At 35.3% G+C, this 24,835-nt stretch overlaps 3 protein-coding genes and 1 pseudogene across 3 annotated transcripts; 3 read left to right on the top strand and 1 right to left on the bottom strand.

Annotated features, from left to right (window-relative positions):
* Positions 1–747: 747 nt before the first annotated feature.
* Positions 748–6,966, bottom strand: LOC114757079 (disease resistance protein TAO1-like; annotated as a pseudogene).
* LOC114757076 (protein SUPPRESSOR OF npr1-1, CONSTITUTIVE 1-like) lies at positions 3,774–23,282 on the top strand. Its single transcript, XM_028946070.1, has 4 exons — positions 3,774–3,843; positions 19,914–20,128; positions 20,838–22,406; positions 22,572–23,282. Exons 2-4 carry the CDS (start codon positions 19,928–19,930, stop codon positions 23,280–23,282), a joined length of 2,481 nt encoding a protein of 826 aa, XP_028801903.1. The 5' UTR covers positions 3,774–3,843; positions 19,914–19,927.
* Positions 17,297–17,812, top strand: LOC114757078 (toll/interleukin-1 receptor-like protein). Its single transcript, XM_028946072.1, has one exon. The coding sequence runs from the start codon at positions 17,297–17,299 to the stop codon at positions 17,810–17,812; it is 516 nt and encodes a 171-aa protein (XP_028801905.1).
* Positions 17,810–19,084, top strand: LOC114757077 (TMV resistance protein N-like). The gene has a single exon (XM_028946071.1). It carries the CDS (start codon positions 18,053–18,055, stop codon positions 19,082–19,084), a length of 1,032 nt encoding a protein of 343 aa, XP_028801904.1. The 5' UTR covers positions 17,810–18,052.
* Positions 23,283–24,835: the final 1,553 nt, after the last annotated feature.

The following is a 24,835-nucleotide window of genomic DNA, read 5'->3' as shown; positions in this document are numbered from 1 at the left end:
TCTGGTCTGCTTTGTTGAGCAAAACATTGACAATGAATCATAAAAAGGTCTCATAATGTGGCGCGTCTGAAATTACCAATGATAACAGGTAACTGAAAAAAAGGGTTTATAAGGCGCATATTTATTCCGAAAAGTTTTCAAGTATTAGACATCCCAAAAATTTTTTTACGCAAATTTATTCCCAAAGTTTAAAACCTTATTAATGTTATTCTCCGTTAACGGTCAACTTTACTCTTTTAACGGTTAACATTAGTTTCCAAAAGCTTTTTTTGTATAAATTTTCTTCGAAAGTTTAAAATTTTAACAATATTGCCCTTATCATTAAAAATGTTAACAATTAAATTTACTATTTTAACAGTACACGTTAGTTTTTTAATGACAATATTGTTATGATTTTAAAATCCGGGACCGGTTTGTACCCAAAAAAAAAAAACCTAACACCCCGAAACAAATTTACATCTTAACCCAAAAAAATAAAGAGAAGTGAAGAGAGGCAAGAATTTAGGCAACCTACATAACACCTGAACAATAATGCGGCTTTTGGCTCAAAAAACAAAAATGCGGCTTTAGCATTGTGACACGTAGCTCTCTCCTGTTACTTATTCCCACCTCCTCCTCTTTTTCTTGATAAAAGAATATTTGAAAGACATACCAAACGAAGAGGCTACAATTACGACGGGATGAAGACAAGACCATGCTAGAGACATGAGGTTATCCGCTTCAAGCACGATAATACTCTTTCTTCCTTCAGGCACTCTTCATCTCCACTCCAATATCATCATCCATAGGGCCATCTTCTTCGTACGTGTTGAAAAACTTGGCCAGCTTTTCTGACACAGATTGTAGGCTTCTATCCGCAGATTCTTCATCTCCATCATAATCGTCATCCCCTTCAAACATCAGATGAACCGCCCATTTTTTCAACTCCAATCTCTCATCCATAGGGGGGTTTTTCTTCGTCACACAAAATGTGTCCCCATCTCGCAAGCGAGAGATGAGTGGATGGTAGTCTGGGAATCTACAAAGGTACAAGTGTTCATCATTCGTTCTTGGCAACCCATGCAAGTCTAACACTGAACTATATGTGTTTTTGCCCAGTTTGAGGACATTTGCTTTGATATCAACTACTCCGGGAAGTTCAACTGGCAGTTCACTCAGTGATTCATGGTTGATAGAAAGAATGATACCCATAATTGCACCTGTTAGTTCACGGTTCTTGGGCTTCGAAAAGCTTACAGCTTGTCCTGAAAACCATTTGGGTAATCTGGTTCCTGGCATGCTCAAGTTCCTTAAATTCCTCATTGTAACCTGTCATTCAATAAGGTCAGTAGATTTTATCGAAAAGAAATGGGAAATTACCTTACTGACTTATCCCTAAAATGAACATGCAAGTATCCATGCATTTAATCTGTTCAATCTGTTGTCAATTATACTAGAGTAGCTATAACCATTTAGTTAAACTTTACCTTAAACTTCTAGTCTTCATCCATTTATTTATTGATGACAGGAGGGGGAAAAAGAGGGAAAGACCAAACCTTAGAAAATCTCTTGCGGATTGGGAAGGAGCATGCAATGCACCCACCCAAGTACAAACTCCTCAAAGACACCAACCGTTCAAGACCTGGAATATCCACCACTTTTACACAATTCGTGAGGTTTAGATCCTTAAGACTTGTTAAATTTGAAAGGTCGGGAATGCTTTGTAAGGTACAGCAGTTTGCAGCATTCAGCTCTATCAAGCTTGAGGGAAGAGCAGGGAGAGAAACCAGCTCGATGCAGTTTTGAAGATGGAGCTTTTTCAGAATCGAAAGGCCGGCCAAACTGGAAGGAAGGCTGTGAAATTTGTTTTGGCTAAGATTCAAAGTCTCCAAAGACTTCAACTTCTCAAAATCATCAGGAATTTTTCCAGATATTCTCCAACAACGAGCGTCCAGATCATTCAGAAATATCATATTGCAGAAAAAAGATGAGATTACAGAAGAATCGTGAAGCAAGTTATTTTCAGACTTATTGGCCATTTTCAATGTTTGTAAGCTGGTAAGCATACCAAAGCTTTCAGGTAATTCTGTCAGACCTGTTTCCACCATCCCAAGATGACACAAGGACTTCAAAGATCCTATAGAATCAGGAAGCTTTCTGAGCATTATGCATTTGTCCAACCTCAAATGAACAAGATTTTTCATCTCTTTGATGGAGTCTGGCAATTCTTCGATGTTTCCATTGGAAATGTCCAAGGTTGTAAGAGCTGCGAGGCGTCCAATCGATTCAGGTAGAGATCTCATCTGGCAATTCCTCATTTCAAGCTTTCTTAGCAATTTCATATCGCCAATTTCATCTGGCAAATTGGTGATCGCTGTCCCATCTAGCTGAAGCTCAATAACGGAAGCCAAAAGCTTAATAGTCTCAGGCAACTTTTTCGGAGACTTACAATATCCTACAGAGAGTTCGTTTAGATAACACAATGATCCAATGGAAGAAGGAAGCTCTCTAATAGCACTTCCAGAAAGCATAAGTTCTGAAAGCGAAACGAGGTTTCCAACAGAATCAGGAATCTTAGTGAGAGAATAGCAATGCATCAAACCAAGCTTCTCTAGTTTTTTCAAATGCCCGACAGTTTTGGGTAGTTCTTCTAACCCAGATTTGTCGAGAGACAGCTCTTGTAGAGAGCACAAAAGTCCTATGTTATCGGGTAGTCTTTTTAAGTTTTGGCAACCATTTAAAATAAGAATTTCAAGTTTCTCAAGGTGAAAAAAAGTCTCAGGCAGCTCTGCTAAAGCAGTGCCATTAGCAAGAAGTTTTCTTAGAGATTTCCAGTTGGCTATGGTCCTTGGTAACGATTTTAACTTGCAGCAATCGGGGAGAGACAGGCTCTCAAGATTTTTCAGCCCAGATAAATCATTGGGTAACTCACTAAGTTCAGTACAACGAGTCATATTCAAATGACGAAGTGTGGTCAGATCGCCAACTGATTCGTGAATCCTTCTTAGTTTAATGCAATTCACTAGAACAATCTTCTCTAAACATCAACAGCCAGACAAATCAGGAAGAGCCTCCAGGTGATAGCAATAGGAGAGGTTCATGACCATGAGGTTCTTGGGCACCTGCGAGCCAAGGTAAAAGTGTTGCTACATTATAGAATGCACATTAGCATCTTATAGTAATATAAAATACGGCTCAGGTCGTAATATAAAATAAAAAAGAGAATTGACTCTGATTTATAAACAATAACGCTTAAACACAACTGACAGTCTAAAACACGAATAAAATAAAAGAAAAATGAGAAATTAGGAAAAAATCAAGTCTCTTTCAATAAGTTTTGCAATAAAACTAATTTGTTGACACAATTATTTTTTTAAAAAAGTCGTAAAGTGTCAATTGAGGAGTAAAAGTGTCACCCATAATTTTATTGAAAAAATATTAATAGCTGCATTAAACTCACGCTTCAGTTTCTGTCTAAACTAAGGCACATCTTGTGGTAAAATTTTCATATCATTTGTCGTTCGTGAACAATTTCAGTACACAATAATCTTGTCGCACATCTTCATGGCCCGTGCTGTAGTTATTCTTACATTTATATGTGACAATTAGAAGATGTGAGGCCAAGGAAAAAAAAAATTTAATCAAATGCTACGCATGAGAATTGAAGCACGAAGAATACCTTGCATCCCTTCCGATTCCACAAATTCTCAATATAGCTGTGTGCGAGATCAAGGACAGCCAATTCTTGGGGCCAAAAATCAGAAGGCATGCACTTTAAAGGGCATCCTTGCCATTGTAGCCACTTCAATTCTGCAGGGAAAGATTTAAACTTCCCTTCCAACCTCAAATTATTGATCTGAAGCAGCACCAAGTTCACCATGGATTCAAAGGGCTTGGTTCGAAGCACTGTGACCTCTTTGTCCCTCTCAACTCGTTGAAAATATTTCCCGTGAATCTGTTTAAGGAATGACAGGGCATTCACGAAACTGGAACCAGATTTAAGGTTGCAACAAGAAATTGCTTGTTCGTTGTCTTTAGTAGATCTTTCCTCGAAGTCTAGCACCATCCCTTGAATACTACGAGATCCCTGCGGTTTCCAAAGCAGCAAGATATTTAACTATAACAAGAAGCATTATCCTATTGGATGGGAATAGTTACATGAACCACATCATGTCATTATTTGCTGTCAAGTATAAATAAGCAAAGTTTTGAATAAATTATTAATAAAAAATTCTCATTCAATAATTTCACCTAGATATTTTATAGCTAGTCCAAAGCCTAGATAAAGAATGAGGGCTATGTTAGGCCTTCTACAACTGACGTACATGGATCAACAAAGATATTTAACACATATATATGTGTGTGCGCGCGCGCGCGCGCACTCATGAAATTGGGATTGTTATCAGAGGGCTGGACAAGACGCTATAAAGTGCTAACACTAAAATACAGTTAAGTTTGTGTCAAATACATTTTAAACAATATATAGTGTTTGTGTTGGTCTGATACATGCATAGCATGCAAAGTGACGACACATGTTACCGCATCGTATAATATTCAAATGAACAAAATCTAATTATATAATCTGTCATAGCTGCCATATAATATTCAGTCGCAGAGATTCTTTTTTCCTTTTGTTTGTCTTAGTCAATCTCACTGCCCACATAAGACAAGTAGCACGACGACATACATTCTTTTGTTTAACCCAAATGCATAAAAAACTATCATACAAATTCTTGACTGAGACATGTTTTATAAAATTTAGCGGTTATCACCATTTAACTTTAATTCTTTTCGGAAAAACTCATTAACAGAATAACTTAGTTATCTAAATTAACATCAATTCAATTTAAAACATAACTATACACCGTTTTAAAATTTGTTAGAATCAAGTTATAATATTATAATAACATCTTAGACACTAATAAATCGATGGAAAATCAATTCAGTTTCTCGCCCTAACAACTATGATATATGGGCGGCGAAGGATTTCACATAACTCAAAGAAGAATAATCTCCAAAACTAAAAGACCTCTTTCAGGATCCTTTACCTTCATATTCCTCAAAACAGCTAGAATTTCAGATCGATCCCACAATCGACCAGGCATACCCGGCTCAATGAGGTTTTCTTCCACATCAATTTGCCGTCCCATATCTCTAATTTGATCATGCATCCAAATGGTTTCGTCCTCTCTGATTTTGATCAAGCATTTTTCTGTGAGAACTGTGATTGCTATCTCTCCCCCATATCTACAGCCTCTTAGTACATCAATAACATCTTCTCGCTTCATCCTCATCGGAACGAACAGACAAGCAATGTCAAGGAAGATGCATTTCTCTTGCTCATCTAACCCCTCATAACTGATCTTCAGCACTTCCCGAAGATTCCCAGATCGAATTACCTTCAGTTTCTCCACAGCATCAATCCATTCCTCTTCCTTTCTCTTACCAAACAACATTGAACCAAGCACTTCCAGAGCCAAGGGCAACCCTCCCGTCAGAGACACTATTTCCTTCGACAGCTTCAAAAGAGTTTTGTCTGCAGGTTCATTTCTTCTCATTGCATGGTAACAGAATAGTTCAAATGAATAAGAGTCATCCAATACCTTAACCTCGTAGAAGACATCAACATGAGTCTCAGGCAAAGCACGTGCATCCCTTGAGGTGATTATTATACGGCTTCCCTCATGGAACCATTCTCTTTTTCCTATTAGAGTATCGAGTTGCTTCACATCATCCACATCATCCAGGAATATCAGAACTCGATATCGATCAACTGTTCTTTTGAAAGCAGGAATATCGTCACCAACAACTACTTCAGAGGAAATATCTCTGATAATTTTGTTTCTTAAAGCAATTAAACCTCCATCTTTGGAAGAAACTTCTCTAACACTTGAGATGAAGCTGCGATGCTTAAAATGCCCAACGAGTCTGTTAAAAAGAGCCTTTGCAAGGGTTGTCTTGCCAACCCCACCCATCCCGAACAATCCCAATACTCTTACGCCATTGGATTTCATGCCCAACGATGCCAATAGTTCTTCAATACGAGCATTGAGTCCAACAGTAAATTCAGTCAAACCAACCGGAGTATTAATTAGTTCTTTCAGAATCCTTTGTACTAAAAGTCCAATTAGATGGTCTTCTTGGCTATAACAGGAAATAAAGTAAACCACTAAGTGAAGTCAGAATGGCTAAAAAAATAGAACATAGCGTAGAGAAAAGTAGGAAGTTGTAAATAGATGTAACTCGTGAACTGATATAAATCGCCACTGTTTAGTATTTACATCTACCAACTCTTCCCTACGCATAGTAATACTCAGTAACAGAGAAGACCTGGGATTCTGGAAAACCCAACCAGCAAGTCCACCTACTTTCTTCATAGCTTTCCTCCACCTGATTACCTCATCTTCGCTCCTCTTGGCTTTATGAATTTTGAAAGAATCTTCAAATGGACCTGTTTGTTCGAGGACATCAGTGGGGCCTACGTAGTAGAACACCGGCAGAATCAGTCTTCCGCAGTCGCAAATCTTGGCAAGCTCCTCCAGACACCAATGAGAAGAGGCGTAGTCAGGAGAGATGATGATGATCGAAGCGGCCGAGTCATCGATGGCTTCGAGCAGACTCGGAGCTATCTGGTCCCCGCGATCCAACCCAACATCGTCCAGGAAAACTCGAACGCCGCGAGATTGGAGCGCATTGTAGAGGGGTTTTGTGAGGCAATCACGAGTATCCGCACCTCTGAAGCTCAGGAAGACGTCCCAACGGAGCCTGAAGTCTCCCGGAGTCGACGACATGACGTGGCCTTCCGGTGACATTTCTGTGTGACGAGTCTGTATTGCTTTTGTGGTGGAGAGCACTTCCAGAACTGTATGGACTGTGACTTCACGAAGATAATACAGATACTTTCCGGCGGAATTGGGGCAAGTTCCGGACGGAATCGGATTCTGAATGTTTATCGTCGAAGAGGGGGCAATTTCGAATTCTCTGCGCACTTTGCTTTGAGTGGAAAGGGGTAGACTTCTTAACAGATACTTTCCGGCGGAATTGGGGCAAGTTCCGGACGGAATCGGATTCTGAATGTTTATCGTCGAAGAGGGGGCAATTTCGAATTCTCTGCGCACTTTGCTTTGAGTGGAAAGGGGCAGACTTCTTAACTGTTCAAATGCAACAACTGTATCTCTTGTGCCGTTATAAACGGTTCTATCACGGCGATTCCTGTTCAGTGCCTTAGTGGTCGCCGTACGTACGAGAAGGGAAAGTTTCCACCAGGACCCAACATTAAAATGATTTTTTGTCAATATTATTTCAAATCTTGGAGATTTAATCTATTTTTAAATATAAGATCTCATTCAATTTTTTCTCCAATGCTTATTGATTTTGTCTTCAAGTAATCCATACAGTGATTACCACTTTATTCCTATTTATAAGTCATTTGTGGGGGAAAATTTATTTCCAAATGCAAGTTATTTGTAGGGTAATTAATAAGCTTTGTGTAATTTTATCCCTATTAATTTAATAAATGCAGAGAATGATAAAGTAAATAAGTGAGAGAAAATATAAAATATATTTTTAATATTATTTTATTTTTATTTATAAGTCACCCATATCCCAAACTTGCAAACTAAGAAATGTATTAAATTGCTAAATTTTCCACATGTGCCATTACTAAAGAATGAGTATTAAAACTATGTTTTATATTTTTTTCAACCTATTTACTTTGTCTCTCTTTATGTATTTATTACGTCAACATGAGTAAAATAAGAAAAAAAGCCATTAATTACCCTATAAGTGGCTTATAAATAGGAATAAAGTAGTACCTTTTTTTTTTTAATAAGTGCAAATGTGAAAAAAAATTATTAATTTAATACATTTCTTAGTTTGCGAATTTGGAGTATAAATAACTGATAAATAAGAACAAAATAATATACATATTAAGGAGTTTTTATTATTGGTCGTCTCAATGGACATTATTAACAAAAATATTTTAAGAAAGATAATATCAGTTTATTACAAACAATTAACTAAGTAATTTTTTTAACATCCATAAATTAATTATTTAGCTCTTATATTACATACAAGACACCCAGCCCTGCAACAAGAGAGAGTAGAGGAGAGAACTTATTGCCAGAAAAAAGAAAAAAAGAAGAGGGTAAATTTGAAAAATGGCGTAATAATAGTTTGCAAAAAATATGATCATATGAGCCAAAAGTTAGCCATCCAACACAACTAATGTAAAAGTTAACAAATACAGCATCAAGGTTAGCCCGCATCAGGAAGTAAAGTAGCTTTTCAATTGCTTCTGATCCAAACAATGAATTTTCCCCTAATGCCCACTAACGCACGTTGTCCAATTTCCTAGGCATGTTTTTAGTCCCAAATGGAGATCCAAACACCTCCAAAGTTGTTCATTAATAAAATATATGAAAGCATAATGGTAGTAAAATCCCGCCTTAACATAATTTTTGTCTCTAAGGCTTTGTTTGGTTCAATGGAGGGGAGGAGAGAGGAGGTTAATTAAAGGAATGGGAGGGGAGGTCATGGGTTTTGTTTGGTTGGAGGGGAGGGGAGGGGAGGGGAGGGGAGATTTCTTGTTTGGTTCACAAGAAGAGGGGAGGGGAGGAAATTATAAATTAACAAATATGCCCTTATCTCTATATTTAGACTGATTAATTCTTTTATTACAACATTTATATCAAAATTATTATTTCCGAATTTATCAATTTCAAAAAAACCAATTACCTCACTTATATGTGATAAAAAAATTATGAAATAAAAGTATAATATATATTAGAAAAGTGAATGGGAGAAAAAAAGACAAGACCTTAACTATATAATAATACCCTCCACATATTAGGAAATAAAATATATATATGATATTAACAGTGTCATTTTATAATTATAATATATATATTAATATATATAATTAATTAATATATTAACATATATGCATATTATATTTGTGTGTGTGTGTATAACTGAGCGACCGCGGAAGGGAATGCAAAGGTAATCATGCGAAACCAAAAAAAAAAAAAATCAAGAGGGCACCACTGGAATATTCAAAAAATGGCATGGGCATATTTGTCAAGATTCTCATAATATTTCTCTCCCCCTTCCCCCAAAAACCCTCAATTTGGGAGGGGAGCACAAAAAGACAAATTTTTTTAACCCCCCCCTCCCCTCCTCCCAACCAAACACATCCTCCCCTCCCCTGAAAAAGACCCCAACCAAACAAAGCCTAAAATTAAGACCTATTTTGAATTTGGTCTCTTAGATTACAAACTCATGATTTTAATTCATAAAATTTATTCATCTTAATTAGTTAGTCCTCCTGGAGATGTGACGATATTAAAATCAGATAAAGAGTTGAAAAATGTGTTAAAATAATGATATGAACTCACCAGACGACACCTAACTGAATCTTGTATAGATAACACAAGGGAGAAAAAAAAAGAACAAGTCTTTAAAACACAATTGTTAAGCTGCTTTTTTTTCCTTTGTTGTTTGTTTGAGAAATTGTTCACTACATCATGTTTTGAGAACTCATTCCCCTCTGTTATTTGTATTGCCTTTTGAGGACCTATTTATTTTTTGTCCTTATTATCCACACAAAGTCCAATTAAGCGTTATTTGGTAAATTCACGTTATCATTTTAATATCGTTTACAATATTTTAGTAGATTTTAATATTGTTACATGTTTAAGAACTAACATTTTACAACAAACTAAATTTCGGTGACTAAAACTATGGGTTTGGAATTTCAGCAATTAAAATTAAAATAGTATCAAAGTTGATGCACTAAAAATTATATTAACATGAAATCTTACTTCTTTACTTCAATGGACCCATTTCAGTTCTTCCATGATTTTTATGCAAGGGAGTTTCATATGAAAGTGAGGTCCCAACATATCAAACAAATTCTGCGCCCACCCTCTACTCCAATTTCAATTTTCGCATGCCAAATGGGGCTTGAACTTCCGTGACGCGTTTCCCAAACAATAATTTCTTCCCATCTCTTTGCCATTTGAATGTCTTAGAGCATTTACCCAGAACACCATGCCAAATCAACTGCTTTTTTTTTTTAATCTGCGGAAAAAAAAAAACTGGCTTCTAGTTCTGGTTTGCTTTGTTGAGCAAAACATTGACAATGAATCATAAAAAGGTCTCATAATGTGGCGCGTCTGAAATTACCAACGATAACAGGTAACTGAAAAAAAGGGTTTATAAGGCGCATATTTATTCCGAAAAGTTTTCAAGTATTAGACATCCCAAAAAAATTTTTATGCAAATTTATTCCCAAAATTTAAAACCTTATTAATGTTATTCTCCGTTAACGGTCAATTTTATTATTTTCACGGTTAACATTAGTTTCTGAAAGTTTTTTTGATACAAATTTTCTCCAAAAGTTTAAAATTATAACCATATTACCCTTACCATTAAAAATGTTAACAATTAAAGTTACTATTTTTACAGTCAATGTTAGTTTTTTAATGACAATATTGCTCTGATTTTAAAATCCAAGGCCGGTTTGTACCAAAAAAAAAAAAAAAAGCCTAACATCTGAGACAAATTTACATTTTAACCCAAAAAAAAAAAAACAGAAGTGAAGAGAGGCAAGAATAATCACAAAAGTGATATGACTTTTGGCCATTTAATCATAAAATAAAAAATTAGTATTGCCACTAACTATTCAATAACATGAATTTAAAACATAATTAGATCTCAAATTGATTATCACAGGTATAAAAAAAAAAATGAAACTTGAACCTTTAAATGATGGGCTAGGAAATATGAGCACAAAATGAAACAAGGACATATGGCAAATTATTAGAGCCCAACATGATAAATATTAATCTCCAATCATTCATGAATGAATAAAACATATAAAAATGACAATATAAATCAAAGATATAAAGAACAATTTAAATAAATATAAAGAGACAATTTCAATAATAAATATAAATAAAAGATATAGAGACAATGTATATAAATATATATGTGTGTGAGGGGAGCATTGTAGCAACAAATATATATATATATATATATATATTACAGCACACTACAAGTAAATATACATGTGTGTTATATATAAATCTATACACAGCAAATTTTTTAAAAAAATAATTCTATAATGAAATAAATCAAATAAGTACAAACTCATAATCAAATATAAACAATAAATAAACCCATTATTACATAGATCACCTCATATAATCACATGTAAACAAAAAAAAAAAAATAATATCGTATAAACAAAGGAGAAATATATAAACAGAAGAAACAAAGGAGAAATAAACAATATAAACAAAGAAGAAATATATAAACAATGTAAACCGTATAATTACCATGAACAATATAAACAATATAAATTATATATATCAACAGTATAAACAGTGTATATATATAGAAGCTGTATAAACAGAATGTGTGTGTATATATATATGAACAACGTAAACAGCATATATCTATATATATAAACATGAATAAAAAAAACTTATATACGAAAAGAACAACAAAATGTGGCAAATGTATAGAGAATTAAATTGCATATGATAATAAGATAAGAGAAAGCTAACAATATTTGCGTAAAGAGCTTGTACCTCAAATTCCCAAAACAAACTCATACTGATAACGTGTTATAAAATTGAAAAATTTAGAAAGTCAAAAGAGAATAGAAGGGCAAGAATTGAGAGAGAAAACAAGAAATATTGCTCGTGCACTTATATGGGTACAAATGCCTTATATATAGCCTCTATATATAGGTATCCAACCATTAAAGTCTAATCCAAATATTACAAAGAAATGAAAAAAGAAATAATGACAATGAATATCAAGAACCCCTTTCAAGCAACACAAATTCCGCCTGAAAATCCCACTCCAGGAATTATACAAAAATCCCTAAAGCCCAATCTTCTTAGCACTGCCTCCATCTTAGGCTTCTGAATGCGAGTTTCTAATAACACCACAGCATGCAACTTTTTCTCATGCACAAGAAGTCTCAAACTGCTCTCTAAACCCTCACCACCAGGCTTTCTACAATTCCAAACTAGTTTTGATTCATGATTAAAAAGGAAGGAATGAAGCAAACAAACAACAATCAATCCAAAGCCACACATATATCAGCACCCACACTACTTTGTCCTCTTGATAGAAGGGTATCCTCCTTCTTCTCCCAGTTGTCTACTACTTGTACCATCCCTTAACACCACTAGCTCGTCCACATTCATCCCTACTCAAGTATTAGGGTCCAGCTCCTTAAGATACTGCCTTACTTCCACATTAGGATTACCACCTTTCTGCATATTAGATTCCTACTCCTCAATTCGCCTCTTAACGGCACCTTCTGGTCTCCTCAAAATAATTTTTCTCTCTTCGAAGTCACCTTTTTATAATCCCCTCTACCTTCCCCTTTAGTTTCTTTCTCTATTCTAACTACCTCCCTTCGTAACCCTTGCTAGCTTCCATTAATCTAGCCTTCCTCCTAACTCCCCCTTAATCTCACCTTGCCGCCTAACCTCCACTTTTGGACTCCCCTCTTCAACTACCAATGCTGCAAATCGATAGCTTGGAAACAGAGATTGTGAGAAAGATCTTCCTACACTTTCCCTTCTTGCTCTTCTTCTTGTTTTTTTTTTCAAAGTCATCCATTCTCCATAAATCCTAGTCTTCTTCTCCTCCCTCTTCCCTTTTTCTTGCTCCATTCTCACTTCACCTCCCATATCTGCATCCTTCTTCTCCTTCTCTATGCATTCCCTCACAGTATGCCCATATCTCCCACAATTAAAGCATAAAAGATGTAACCCTTCATATTCAACAGCATACTCTTTTTGTTCATATATTATTTTCGTCAAGAGAGGCTCCTTTAGATTCACCTGCACTCCCATTCTAGCAAAGCTCGCTCTAGCCAGTAATAAAGTGAATATATCAACTTTAGTAGTATGACCAATCGGATCACCAATCGCAGAAAGTATAATCTCGTCTCATAAGCCTCAAGAGGGAAATCTGTTAATCTTACCCAAACAATAGCCTCCTCAATAGGTTTTGACATAGGATCAAAATTCCTCTTCCATTTTCTAATTGTCAAATGATGGTCCTGAATCATCCAGGGAACCCCGTCAAAGCCAGATCATAATTAGCTTGATTTGAAAACGTGACTACAAAGAACTCATTCCTCAAATCCACCACCGATACAACCCCCTCTTTTGCCCACATTCTCTGTAGTCTCTCTTCCATTTTAGCCATGCCAAGTTTCCAACCCAGCAATTTAACAATCGAGCTTCTAGAAAACGGCTTACAAATATGATTCACTACATTTGGCGATAATACAAACTCATGAATATTCTTGTTACCTCATTTGTGCTCAATTATCGTGATCCCTTCCTTCAGCTTCGCAAATTGCTCACTACGAACCTCCGATGCCTCCTCGCTTCCTTTATGAATGCCTTTCAGAGTGTCGCTAAATGATCGCTGCTTCTCTACTTCTATCGTTTCTGATCCCTCCTCGTCTCCATCCTTACCTTTCTTTTTACTTCTCTCTAACAGATTTGCTTCCTTTGCAGAACGACATCCATGAACTTGTAACTCGGGGAAGATCGCAAGAGAGAGCAGGGAATGACTCATTTGTTACTTCTTGGTGAAAGCGGCCATATGCAAATTAAGCACTAAAGGCTACTTGCAAACTATCTCAAGTGAACCATATATGCACTACATATCTCTAAGAATGACAATAAGGTTAGAAGAGCAAAATTTCAGAACGATTCTTAATATAAGAGTTAGATAACTGATTTGAAGATATTAAAAAAATTAGTTTAATTGATTAATTGTAACAAATGTATATTAATTTTTCTCAACTACCCTCTTGAATCATATACATTAAAACTATGTCTTGACAAATACCCTTACAATTAATATGGGTATTTTAATAAAAAATATTATAAATTGGAGAGATAGAGTGAATTGAGGTCTTATAATCAGAATCAAATTCAATACCCAATTAGCTCTTATATTAAAAAGTAGAGGTAGTATGATCATAGGATGTTGGTGTGTGCATGCGTTAGTAGCAACATGTACATCGGCTTAGAGCTATAAAGACAATGCCAAGACAGAGGGAGATAATTATCACATGTAATATGATAAAGTGTAGTTGTTTTTATTAAAAAAACAATAAAATGTATTACTTTGATTCTTATTATAAGTCATTTGTAACTTATTTTCACATATTAAAGAATATATTAAATTAATAAAATTTTTGAAATTTATACATTTACAAATCATTTTCACCTTTTGTCTTCTCTTTTTTCCTTTTACAATGAGAATTACATAAACTTAAATTGAAAAAAATTTATTAAATACTCTATAAGTGATTTATATTTATGACAAAAATTTTTTTCTTATAAATGAATTATAAATTATAATTAGGATTAGAGTGGTACTTTCTCTAGTAAGATGTTAGTTAACGTTTCTCACATACTAAGAAATGGAAGTTTAATCATTAAATGTGTATTAAAATGATAAAAATTTCCTATTTTACCTCTAAAAATGATAAAATTGCCTTCAGGATTACACTTTTATTATTTCTCAGTTTTTTCTTATATTTAATAGGGACAAAAGTAAAAAAAAAATCATATTAATTATTCTGATAAAGTTTTATATTTTGAACCTCAATCTTTTTCTAACAAATTTTTTATATTACGGAGTAGTTACAAAAACATAAACAAATCAGATGAAGAGTTGTAAAATGTGTTAAAATAGTGATATGGACTTACCAGATGACACTTAACTGAATTTTGTATAAATAACAAAAGGGAGAAAAAAAGAACCAGTCTTTAAAACACAATTGTTAAGCTTCTTTTTTTCCCCCCGTTGTTTGTTTGAGAAATTGTTCATTGTATTACGTTTTGAGAACTCATTCCCCTCTATTATCTGTATTGCGTTTTGAGGACCTATTCATTTTTTGTCCCCATTATCCACACAAGGTCAAATTAAGTATCATTTGATGAATTCACATTATCATTTTAATATCGTTTACAATATTTTAGTAGATTTTAATATTAGTATATTTTCAAGGATTAACGTTTTACAACGAACTAAATTTTGATGACTAAAACTATAGATTTGGAATTCCAGCAATTAAAATTAAAATAGTATCAAAGTCAATTCACCTGCACTACCATTCTAGCAAAGCTCCCTCTAGCCAATAATAAAGTGGATATATCAACTTTAGTAGTATGACCAATCGGATCACCAATCGCAGAAAGTATAATCTCGTCATAAGCCTCAAGAGGGAAATCTGTTAATCTTTCCCAAACAATAGCCTCCTCAATAGGTTTTGACATAGGATCAAAATTCCTCTTCCATTCTCTAATTATCAAATAATGGTCCTGAATCATCCAGGGAACCCCGTCAAAGCCACACCATAATTAGCTTGATTTGGAAACGTGACTACAAAGAACTCATTCCTCAAATCCACCACCGATACAACCCCCTCTTTTGCCCACATTCTCTGTAGTCTCTCTTCCATTTTAGCCATGCCAAGTTTCCAACCCAGCAATTTAACAATCGAGCTTCTAGAAAACGGCTTACAAATATGATTCACGACATTTGGCGATAATACAAACTCATGAATATTCTTGTTACCTCATTTGTGCTCAATTATCGTGATCCCTTCCTTCAGCTTCGCAAATTGCTCATTACGAACCTCGGATGCCTCCTCGCTTCCTTTATAAATGCCTTTCAGAGTGTCGCTAAATGATCGTTGCTTCTCTACTTCCATCGCTTCTGATCCCTCCTCATCTCCATCCTTACCTTTCTTTTTACTTCTCTCTAACAGATTTGCTTCCTTTGCAGAACGGCGTCCATGAACATGTAACTCGGGGAAGATCGCAAGAGAGAGCAGGGAATGACTCATTTGTTACTTCTTGGTGAAAGCGACCATATGGAAATTAAGCACTGAAGGCTACTTGCAAACTATCTCAAGTGAACCATACATGCACTAAATATCTCTAAGAATAACAATAAGGGTAGAAGAGCAAAATTTTAGAACGATTCTTATTATAAGAGCTAGATAACTAATTTGAAGATATTAAAGAAATTAGTTAATTAGTTAATTGTAACAAATGTATATTAATTTTTCTCAACTACCCTCTTGAATCATATACATTAAAACTATGTCTTGGCAGATATCCTTACAATTAATATGGATATTTTAACAAAAAATATTATAAATTGGAGAGATAGAGTGAATTAAAGTCTTATAATCAGAGTCAAATTCAATATCCAATTAACTCTTATATTAAAAAGTAGAGATAGTATGATCATAGGATGTTGTTGTGCGTACGCGTTAGTAGCAAAGTGTAGTTTTTTTTAATAAAAAATCAATAAAATGTATTACTTTGATCCTTATTATAAGTCATTCATAACTTATTTTCACATATTAAAGAATATATTAAATTAATAAAATTTTTGAAATTTATACATTTAAAAATCATTTTCAACTTTCTCTTCTCTTTTTCTTTTCACAACGAGAATTACATAAACTTAAATTGAAAAAAATTTATTAAATACTCTATAAGTGATTTATATTTATGACAAAAAATTTTTCTTGTAAATGAATTATAAATTATAATTAGGATTAGAGTGGTACTTTCTCTAGTAAGATATTGGTTAACTTTTCTCACATACTAAGAAATGGAAGTTTAATCATTAAATGTGTATTAAAATGATAAAACTTTCCTATTTTACCTCTAAAAATGGTAAAATTGCCTTCAGGATTACACTTTTATTATTTCTCATTTTTCTCTTATGTTTAATAGGGACAAAAGTAAAAAAAATCATATTAATTATCCTGATAACGTTTTATATTTTGAACCTAAACATATCCCCCTTGTTTTTTAACTAAAAAACGAAGTCGTATTAAATTTGATAAAAAAAAGAAAGAAAATAAAATAAAATTGATGCGCCAAAACTGCGTGATTGACTAGTTGACAAGACTGTCTGCTTTCAGTTAACATGTTCATTACTCATTAGGCCCCTGAGTCCTTGACCGAGTGGTCGTTCAAATTTTCCTTTCTCATACGTATGGCCGTGAGTGAACACGAAGCGTCGTGTTAGAATCAATTCCTTTCCTGCCGTGCCGAGAATCTGAAATCTCCTTCTCTTTCATCAAACCTCATCCACAGTTAGAATCCGATTCTGCGTGGAAATTTCTACAATATGAGTGCAAGAAAGTATCGATTAGTATTCTTGTCGAGAAATTATAGTTCTTACAGTTCTGTAATTACCCTCCTTCTTTCTCCAGAAAGCAATTTAGACTTGTCGCGCAAAAATGTCACCGGACGGCCATCTCATTTCGTCGACCCCAGGAGCCTTCAGGCTCCGCTGGGACGTCTTCCTGAACTTCAGAGGTGCCGATACTCGTCGTTGCTTCACTACTCCCCTTTACAACGCCCTCGAATCTCGCGGCGTTCGGGTTTTCCTTGACGACTTTGAACTGGATCGCGGTAACAAGATAGACCCGAGTCTGTTTGATGCCATAGATGACTCGGCCGCTTCGATTATCATCTTCTCCCCGAGATATGCTTCTTCTCATTGGTGTCTGGATGAGCTCGCAAAGATTTGGAACTGCGGGAGACTGATTCTGCCGGTCTTTTTCAACGTCGACCCGAGTCATGTTCGGAAACAAGAGGGTCCATTCAGAAGATACTTCAAGAAACACGAAGCCGAGAGGAGCAAAGAAGAGGTAAGCAGATGGAGGGAAGCTTTGAAGAAAGTAGGTGGAATTGCTGGTTTCCCTTTCTGGTATCCCAGGTCATTTCTGTTACTGAGTACTCCTCTGTGTTGAGACTAGTGTGTAGCTGTAAATAGTAGTTACATCCATTTACAACTATCTACTATTCTCCACATTCTGTTTCGCTAATTAATTTGCTATATTTCCTGGTATAGTGAAAGAGAAAAGAGAGATGACCTGATTCGACTTTTAGTGACAAGGATTCTGAGGGAACTGAGTAATGCTCCAGTTGGTGTGGCTGAGTTTACCGTTGGACTCGATGCTCGCATTGAGCAATTGTTGGAATTGTTAGACATGAGATCCAACGGCATGAGGGTATTGGGATTGTATGGGATGGGTGGGATTGGTAAGACTACCCTAGCGAAGGCTTTTTTTAACAGAATCATTGTGGATTTTGAGCATCGCAGCTTCATTTCAAGTGTTAGAGAAGTTTCATCCAAAGATGAGGGCCTAATTTCTCTAAGAAACAGAATTATAAGTGACATTTCCTCTCAAGCAGTGGTTGGTAACGATATTTCTGCTTTCAGAAGAGCAGTTAGTGAAAACCGTGCTCTGATAATCCTGGATGATGTGGATGATGTGAAGCAGCTCGATACTCTAATTGGCAAAAGAGAATGGTTCCATGAGGGAAGCCGTATATTAGTCACATCAAGGGATACGCGAGCTCTGCCTGAGACTCATGTTAATGTCTTGTACGAAGTTCAGATATTGGATGACTCTGAGTCGCTAGAACTATTCTGTTACCATGCAATGCGAAGAAAGAAACCTGCAGGCGAAACTTTCTTGAAATTGTCGAAGGAAATAGTGTCTCTAACAGCAAGATTGCCTTTAGCTCTGGAAGTGTTTGGCTCAATGTTGTTTGGTAAGAGAAGGGAAAAGGAATGGGTTGATGCTGTGGATAAGCTGAAGCTGATTCGACCTGGGAATCTCCAAGAAGTGTTGCAGATTAGTTATGAGGCGTTAGATAAACAAGAGAAATGCGTCTTCCTTGATATTGCTTGCTTGTTTGTCCAAATGAGCATGAAGCGAGAAGATGTGATCGACGTATTGAGAGGCTGTGGATTTAAGGGAGAGATAGCAATCGCAGTTCTCAGAGAGAAATGTTTGATCAAAATCAGAGAGGACGAAACCATTTGGATGCATGATCAAATTAGAGACACGGGGAGGCAAATTGTTGTGTATGAAGACCTTGATGATCCTGGTATGCGTAGTAGATTGTGGGATCGATCTGAAATTCTAAATGTCTTGAGGAATTTGAAGGTAAGGATCCTGATAAAGGCTTTTCAGTTTGAATATAAATTCTTTTTGTGTGTCTGTGTCATCTGAGATGCTTCGGAGAACTCCATTATCATCCTTGTTAAGGCCAAAAAATTAATTATTTTCTATGGATTAAATAGTTTTTTAAAGATATTATTATGATGTAATTATTTGATTTTAACAAATTTTAACAGCTGCGTTAGAGTTATGCCTTAAATTAAATTGATGTTGATATAGGTAACTATATTAATCTGTCAATGAGTTTTTCCAAAAGGGATTTAAAATTCAGTGGTGATAACTATATTTTAAAAAAAAAATTGAATTTATAAAAGTTCTTGGTAAGGTAAAAGTATGTTATGTATGTCCTCGTGCTACTTGTCTTGTGCGGGCTGGAAAAGTGACTAAAACAAAAGAGAAGATTGAATTTTATAAGGCAGCCGTGACAGATTATTTAATCAGAGCAACTACCTTAGTTAGATTTGGTTCATTAGAATATTACAATGCCATAATACGTCGTCACTTTGCATGCAGGCATGCATCGGACAATAACGGACATACTTGACATTAAAATATTATATAATGTCTGGCATATATTTGACACAGACTATAGTGATTTTTTATATATTAGCGATTAGCGATTTATGGCATCTTCTCCACCCCACTAATAATAGTGCCTATTTCTTATATATGTTATTAAATATTTGGTTGTTCTGGAAACCGTAGGGAACTCGTAGTACTCAAGGGATGGTCCTAGACTTCGAGAAAAGATCTGCTAAAGATCATAAAGGTGATGAACTAATTTCTAGGAACACAAATGCCCTGGCATTCTTTAAACAGATGCACAAGAAATATTTTCAACGAGTTGAGAAAGACAAAGAGGCTCTAGTGATTCACACTAAGTCCTTTGAACCCATGGTGAACTTGGCGCTGCTTCAGATCAATAATTTGCGATTGGAAGGGAAATTCAAATCTTTCCCTGCAGAACTGAAGTGGCTACAATGGCAAGGATGCCCTTTAGAATTCATGCCTTCTGATTTTTGGCCCAGGGAACTTGCTGTCCTTGACCTTACTCACAGCAATGTTCAGAACTTGTGGGATCGGAAAGGCTCCAAGGTAGTCTTCATTCTTCAATTTCCATGTTCATTATCTTATTTTTAGTTATATCATGATATTGCTACAGACATCTTAGTGGGTCACATTAAAAAAAAAAAAATTCTAACTTAAAAGAATTATCAAATGAGAAGGTTACAAATCCTTGCATTCAAATTATTCATGCACAATTTATGGATATTTATTTTTAGAGAATGAGATTTGGAGTTCGAGTTTGTATGAATGCCTTTAGAAAAGCTACCTCCGATTACCACGTGACCTTTGACTCAAATCTAGATTAGTCAGGTTTCAACGTTCCTCCGAATATTAGATGTTTTGAAAGAAAAACCTTCAGGTGCAACAAAAAATATACAAAGTTAGAAGGTGCGCCTCCTAGTATAGAGAACACACTTAAGTGTGACTTTTAGATATTCTCGCAATTGTTTTTTTTTTTTTTGGTGCCAAAACAAATTTTTTAATTATGTTTTGCGAGAAAACATGATAGAAAATACTTGAGGAACTTTTCTCTAAATTTTTCTTCTAATTTCTAGTTTCCTTTTACTTTGGAGTCATCTTTAAGCTTTATCTTTTACGAATCAGACTTAATTATTTTTCTTTCCCTTTTATATTACTGCCTGACACGGGTTAAATCTGACGTGCAAATAGTGAGCCACTACTAAGATGCTAATATCAATTCTCTAATGTCATAATAACATATTACGTTGGCATGCAGGTGCCAGAGAGCATAATGGTCATGAACATGTCCCACTGCTACCAACTAGAAACTCTTCCTGATCTCTCTGGGTGTCAACGTTTAGAGAAGATTGTTCTTGAGAACTGCTTCAACCTGAGTAGGATTCACAAATCAGTTGGCAGTTTGACTACACTTCGTCATTTGAATCTGACTCTTTGTAGAGAACTTATTGAGTTACCCAATGATATATCTGGGCTGAAAAATCTGGAGAGCCTCTGTCTCTCTGACTGCCGGAAGTTGAAATCGTTACCAGAAGAAAATATGGCCAACTTGAAATCACTGAGAAAACTTCTTGCTGATCGCACGGCCTTAGTGAAGCTGCCTGAGACTATTTTTCACCTTGAGAAGCTTGAAACTCTTATTTTAAATGGTTGCCATCACTTAAAAAGGCTACCCAACAACATAGGACTCCTGGGTTCTCTGCAAGAGCTGTCTCTCGACCAATCTGGATTAGAAGAACTACCCAACTCTATCGGGCGTTTGAAAAACCTTGAAAGGCTTGGTTTGATGCATTGCCAATCTCTCACTGGGATTCCCGATTCTATTGGAAATCTCATATCACTTTCAGAGCTTCGGCTTTTTGGTAGTGCTATTGGAGAGATTCCTTCTTCAATTGGATCGTTGTCTTATCTAAAAGAACTCTCAGTAGGAAATTGTAAGTTTCTGAATAAATTGCCTGAGTCAGTTAAGTCTTTGGTTTCCATTGTTGAGCTTCAGCTAGACGGGGCAGCAATCACAGATTTACCAGATGAGATTGGAAATATGACATTACTTAAAAAGCTTGAAATGAGGAATTGTCAGATGAAATATCTACCTAAATCGATTGGCAACCTCACAGCTCTCACAACCTGGAACATTTTCAAAGGTAACATTGTAGAACTGCCTGACTCCATTGGAAGGCTCGAGAATCTAGTCCATTTAAGGTTGGACCAATGTAAAATGCTCAGAAGGCTTCCACATTCTATAGGACATTTGAAGTCCTTGTTTCATCTTCGGATGGAGGAAACGGGTCTGACAGAATTACCTCAAAGCTTTGGCATGCTTACCAGTTTAAGGACGTTGAAGATGGCCAAGAAGTCCGAAAATAACATGCTTGAAGATTCTTTTGTAATCTCATCTTTTTTGTGCAATATGATATTTCTGTGTGATCTGGATGCTCGTGGTTGGAGAATATCTGGGAAAATTCCTGATAATTTTGAGAACTTGTCCTCTTTAGAGACTTTGAATCTGAGCCAAAACAAATTCTACAGCCTTCCTTCCAGTATGGCAGGCCTTTCCTTTCTCAAGGAACTTCATATTCAAAACTGCATTGAACTGGTGTCTCTCCCTGCACTTCCCTCAAGCTTGACGAGGCTGAATGCTACAAACTGTTGTGCCTTACAAAGCATTCATGATCTCTCAAATTTAAAAAGTCTGAAGGATCTGAACCTCACAAATTGTGTACAATTGGTGGATATTCCTGGCCTTGAACGCTTGGAGTCTCTGAGGTGGTTGTACTTGGGTGGATGCCTTAAGTGCTCCTCCGCAGTCCGCAAAAGGCTTTCTAAGGTTTCTTCTTTCCCTCTCTTTCTCTCTCCCATCATCAATGAATAAGTAAACGAAGATTGAAAGCATGGATACATTCTTGTTTATTTTTGGGATAAACCAGACCAATGTCTATTTTATCAATTTTTTGTTTTCCCGTAGTAGTCAACTGACTCCCTTGTATGACAGGTTACACTGAGGAATTTATTGAACTTGAGCTTGCCAGGAACAAGATTACCCAATTGGTTTTCGGGACAAGCTGTAAGCTTGTCGAAGCCCAAGTATCGTAAACTAACAGGTGTAATCATAGGTATCATTCTTTCAATCAACCATGATGTACCTAGTGAACTGCGAAATGTTCTTCCTGGATTGGTTGATCTCAAGGTAGATGTCTTCAAACTCGGCAAAAATACATGTACTTCAGGTTTGGACTTGCGTGGGTTGCCAAAATCCAATGAGGAACACATATACCTTTGCCGGTACCCGGATTACCATCATCTCTTCCCTTTCATGCGAGATGGTGACACATTATGCGTGACTCGATTAAACCCACCTGTGGATAAGGGGTTAGAGTTGAAAAAATGTGGGTTTCATTTGATCTTTGAAGGCGATGACGATTACGGCGGAGCTGAAGAATCTGTGGGCAGAAACTTACAATCCGTGTCAGAAAGATTGGCCAGATTTTTCGACAGTTACGAAGAAGGAGGTAGCTCCGAAAATGGAATTGAGAGTGAAGATAATGATGATGAGCGCCAAACGCAATTGGAGACTCAAGAAAGGGAAGAAACAATCTCGTCATCGTCTATCCTTGGCATCTCTAATATCTTCTATTTTATTAGTGCGTTCGTTCTCTTCTTGAGCTGGCTGCTAATAAAATTTTTCTTCAGCTATGATATATAGAAAAAGATAGTTAACCTTTAGCATCTGTAAACCATCGTGTATGGGATATAACACCGCCAAACCGTCCTTTATTCTGACTACTGAGCCGAAAAAAGGGCTTTTTGTGTCTGTGTGGAAGAATACCCTGTGTGTGATGAAATATTTATTGTTTTTTTGAATATAAGCCCTCTTGTCTTAAACGGGAGAATTAGTAGAGAGGTTTGGAATATTAATTTACTTTATTCTCTAAATTTATAATTTTTTTTCTTAATTTGAGTTCTTCAAGAAAAATAACAATTGTTTTGTAAGTAATTAACTTAACTTTTGTAAATTTGGTAGAAAAAATGATTTAAAAAAAAACACAGCCGTCTATTTTTATAAAGGTTTTGAATCATACTTTTATCGAAGAAGGGGTTATTCATTAAATAATCAAGGAACAGAAAGCTCATGGATGACTTCATTAATAAGCATGGATGATACTATTCCGTGATTACTTTCAAATCCCCCTGTTCCCGTATTTTGCATTGTATTTAGAAGTTTATTATAGTTGGAATAAATGCCAAATATGCAAATAGGAAGGGAGAGAGAAATATGAAACCTGAGATCCTAATGAAGAAGCAGAAAAGATGAGGAGGAAAAAGAAAAAGAGGGAGTGATGGAGGAAACTGGATGAAAGCTTTTTGATGTTGGAGGTTTGCAAAGGTCCTTCCTTTGGAGACTACTCAACAGGACACGTTAAACTAAAATAAAATGCGATTTATATTTGAATATAAATTGAAATTACTTTATATAATAAAATCATCTTTGGAAAACACATTATTTTAGACCCTATTTTTTCTTGTAAAATTATCAAATTAATGTTTATTCAATATTTAATATTTAAAAGGGGAAGGGACAGCGAATAGGACTGAGATATCCAGTTCTTTTTTTTTCTTTTTTTTTGAATTTCTTGACTTTCTTGATTTGAAAACCAATTGTACATGGTGACTAAGAACTCATGATCAAAACCATATAAAAAAATTGATAAAAATTAGCAAAAAAAAAAGTTTCTTATAAACTTGAAACACAAAAAACAAAAAAACACATCCATTAAAAAAAAACCATGTAGCCCGTATAAAACAACTTGAAAATAACAATCAAACTAATAATTGACAAATATTATTATCATAGTAATATATAAAAGAAATTTATAAAATAAAAAAGATTATATATTAGGATGTGATGCTCTCCACTTGCATCCCATTTTGTATCACATACTTTTCTCCCGTCTCAAAATAACTGGAATTGGCACAAAATGCCAAGATAGGACACAATTAAACATCCCTTAATTTTTCATGATTTGTTTAGTTTAAGTAGCTTTTAAATGTTTATGATTAGCTTTTTATTTATTATTTTAAAAAGTGAAATTAAGAAAAATAATTATAAAAGTTCTAATTGTACTTATTGAAATCCATTAAAAATTTTTATGTGCATTTCAATATATTTACAACAATTTATATAGTAAAATAATTTATAAAATGAAAAGTAACGAAGGAGATATTTGAAAAAAAAAGAAGGGAGAATTTCAATTAGAA

This window comes from Neltuma alba, unplaced genomic scaffold (assembly GCF_004799145.2).
Source record: "Neltuma alba isolate B1F8T4 unplaced genomic scaffold, ASM479914v2 tig00010560_pilon, whole genome shotgun sequence".
Lineage (NCBI taxonomy): Eukaryota > Viridiplantae > Streptophyta > Magnoliopsida > Fabales > Fabaceae > Neltuma > Neltuma alba.
Note: the sequence above shows the minus strand (reverse complement) of the source record. Positions and strands in the feature narration are given on the sequence as shown.

Excerpts from the sequence above, each read along its gene's own strand:
- LOC114757078 (XM_028946072.1), top strand. The coding sequence starts at position 17,297 with ATGTCACCGGACGGCCATCTCATTTCGTCGACCCCAGGAGCCTTCAGG.
- LOC114757077 (XM_028946071.1), top strand. The coding sequence starts at position 18,053 with ATGAGATCCAACGGCATGAGGGTATTGGGATTGTATGGGATGGGTGGG.
- LOC114757076 (XM_028946070.1), top strand. The coding sequence starts at position 19,928 with ATGGTGAACTTGGCGCTGCTTCAGATCAATAATTTGCGATTGGAAGGG. Across the intron at positions 20,129-20,837 it reads GGGATCGGAAAGGCTCCAAG|GTGCCAGAGAGCATAATGGT; the intron begins GTAGTCTTCATT and ends GTTGGCATGCAG. Across the intron at positions 22,407-22,571 it reads TCCGCAAAAGGCTTTCTAAG|GTTACACTGAGGAATTTATT; the intron begins GTTTCTTCTTTC and ends CTTGTATGACAG.